Source organism: Hevea brasiliensis, chromosome 12 (assembly GCF_030052815.1).
Source record: "Hevea brasiliensis isolate MT/VB/25A 57/8 chromosome 12, ASM3005281v1, whole genome shotgun sequence".
Taxonomy (NCBI): domain Eukaryota; kingdom Viridiplantae; phylum Streptophyta; class Magnoliopsida; order Malpighiales; family Euphorbiaceae; genus Hevea; species Hevea brasiliensis.
The window spans coordinates 11446504-11449092 of record NC_079504.1 but is presented as its reverse complement, the minus strand read 5'-3'; the positions used below and the strand labels follow the sequence as shown (position 1 = coordinate 11449092).

Sequence of the window (2589 nt, the reverse complement as noted above, 5' to 3'; positions counted from 1 at the left end):
AGGAAGGGGAGACACTTTCCCAAATGGGTGTTCTGCTCCCTGTTGCTGTTATTATTATTATTATTATTATTATTATCTCTAGAGATTTCTCATGAGCCCTTTTGATTGATTTATAGACTCTTAATAACATAATTTATGAGCTCTATGTTACATGTGTTGTCCCACATTAGTTTGAGATGTGATATTTGAGCAATATATATGGTGCCTTAAGCACCTTACTAAGTAGAGAAGTTGGTGTTTTAATGATTTGTCACCTCTGCTTAGCCAACCAAGCCTTTAGTCTGCACAACTTATCCCACTTACAAAGATGCATTCTCCTTTTCAAATTCTTTGACCCACCAAAATTGGCTAATAATTGATTTTAACTCCTCACATAAGCCTATAGGTAACCGAAAACACTGCATCACATAAGTTGGTATAGCCTTGGCTATAGTCTTAAAAAGATCTTTATCTGCATGTGATAGAAATTTACACTTCCACCCCTGTAACCTTTTCCACATCCTTTCCTTAAGAATTGAAAAGACTGCCTTTTTAGACCTCCCCACAACATCAGGAAGACCCAACTAAGCCACATGATTATTTGCAGCCTGAACACCAAGAGATTTAACCAGGTACTGTCTCTTCTCCTGCTACACATTAGCACTAAATAATATTTTTTATTTTGAGAAATTTACCTTTTGCCCAGAAAATTGCTGATACCGTTGTAGCACTGAAGAAATACAACTTGCCTCTTCGGGTTTAGCTCGCAAGAAAAGAATACAATCATCTGTAAACATAAGATGAGAGATTATTGAGGCCTCCCTGCATCGTACGTACCTTCTTTTGCCACCTTGACGATCCTGCTCATAACGACTCGTTGCCATGGGAAACACGCCTCAGGATAGATGAGGAGACTGCAGTGGCACTTGCGTGTATGCACTCCATGCAAATCAATCATTCACAGAGATGTCAAGTCTGCCAACATACTTTAAGATAAAGATTTCACTGTCAAGTATCTGATTTTGGAGTTTCAAGTTTGATTTCTTTTGATCAAGAACAAATATCTACATTGGTTCAGGGGACACTTGGATACATGGATCCTAAATATTTCCAATCAGGAATACTCATAGAAAAGAGTGACGTTTATAGTTTCGGAGTAATTCTTGTGGAGTTGCGAACCAGAAAGAAAGCAATTTGCTCTTAATGTGAGGGGAAGGGTTTAACTTTGCACTTCATTTCTTCATTAACCATACAATTCAGTAACCAGTAAACATACAATTCAACTGGAAAGAAAGCAATTTGCTCTGTAAGCCGCTTTTCTTTAGATATTTTGGAGTATCGAGTGAAAGTTGAGGGAAATTATGAGCAAGTTAAGAGAGTGGCAGAGCTGGAGAAGAATTGCTCGAGATTAGAGGGAGAACAAAGGCCCACAATGAAACAAGTAGTGGAGATTCAGAGATGTCAGGGAATTAAGCTTGTCTAGTAATAAAAAGTAGTCCTTCCCAGGATAGCTAGTCCTTCCTTGGTAAATTTAACTGCTGAATCTGACAGCGACATATATACCTGAATCTATTAACCAAACAATTCTACTCTGGAAAGTGTATCATTTAATTTGAATAGACTTAATTAATTATTAACCATAAAACTCAATATTTATTTTTAGTTAATTCGTCAATAAAATAAAATCGATAAAACACTAAAATTGAAAATTGGTGCGAAGGCGATCAATCTATCTCTTGTTTCCACAGCATATGAGAATTATACGATATTGGAATCGGAGACACGCATGCTTTGAGAGATCAGTACTCAAAAAGTGTATGCAAAAAATTACAATCCAGAAGGAAATTGATAAGAAACTACATCTGTTGAACTTTGACAAAATTATTCTATAGAGGGACAAGAGACATTACATGACTGTTGGAAAATTACCATAGAAGGTTTATTTATCTCCACTAACGTGATCTAAGCCTGTCTAGTAATAAAAAGTAATCATCCTCCCGGCCCACGATGAATATCTCTATTCAGCCATCTTTACAATGCACCCGCAGACCAATTTTATGAGAAAATCTAAAAAGAGTTTGTTTCTCTTTAAAGCGTATACAAAAACACCATCAAGCAGACTTGATCATTTACAAAATTCTGCCTGCTTTCCTTGGATCGATCGATGGGTACAAAATTTGCAGATTTCAGATATATTAATCTACAGTCAGAGAGTTGTTGAAGCTGCAAACTATACATAGCTAGATCTTTCCGTCCGATGAAGGAAGAGTTTTATCAGCTCTCACCATTGGAGTAGACAATTCAGAGGCAGAATTGGTCCCTTTAGAGGGAGAAGAGGAAGGAGTAGGTAGCTTCTTGGGTAACATCTGTTCCCAATACTCCTTAGGCAATCTTGAAGCTTCTGATGATGATGATGAGATAAGGAGAATGAAAGCAAGAAGAGTAAAAAGCAAGCACTTTCGCCTCCAAGAAACTAACATGTTGAAAAATGAGCACGAAGATGCCTTGAGGGAGCGCTCTTCTTGAATTAACATTAGAAAACAGCAGCTTTAGAGAGTTTGTGGCAGCAGACATGTTGAGTAATGAAAGGGGAGTGCCAACTTGTTTGTT

The 2589-nt window shown here is 37.3% G+C and overlaps 1 protein-coding gene across 1 annotated transcript; it reads right to left on the bottom strand.

The window, feature by feature from the left end:
• Positions 1-299: 299 nt before the first annotated feature.
• LOC110651925 (uncharacterized) lies at positions 300-937 on the bottom strand. Its single transcript, XM_021807403.2, has 3 exons — positions 817-937; positions 675-766; positions 300-563 (listed from the first exon to the last, which is right to left on the bottom strand). The coding sequence occupies exons 1-3, from the start codon at positions 935-937 to the stop codon at positions 300-302; spliced, it is 477 nt and encodes a 158-aa protein (XP_021663095.2).
• Between the last annotated feature and the right edge of the window lie 1652 nt (positions 938-2589).

Excerpts from the sequence above, each read along its gene's own strand:
- LOC110651925 (XM_021807403.2), bottom strand. The coding sequence starts at position 937 with ATGATTGATTTGCATGGAGTGCATACACGCAAGTGCCACTGCAGTCTC. Across the intron at positions 767-816 it reads CGTCAAGGTGGCAAAAGAAG|ATGATTGTATTCTTTTCTTG; the intron begins GTACGTACGATG and ends TTATGTTTACAG. Across the intron at positions 564-674 it reads AGCAATTTTCTGGGCAAAAG|TTGGGTCTTCCTGATGTTGT; the intron begins GTAAATTTCTCA and ends CATGTGGCTTAG.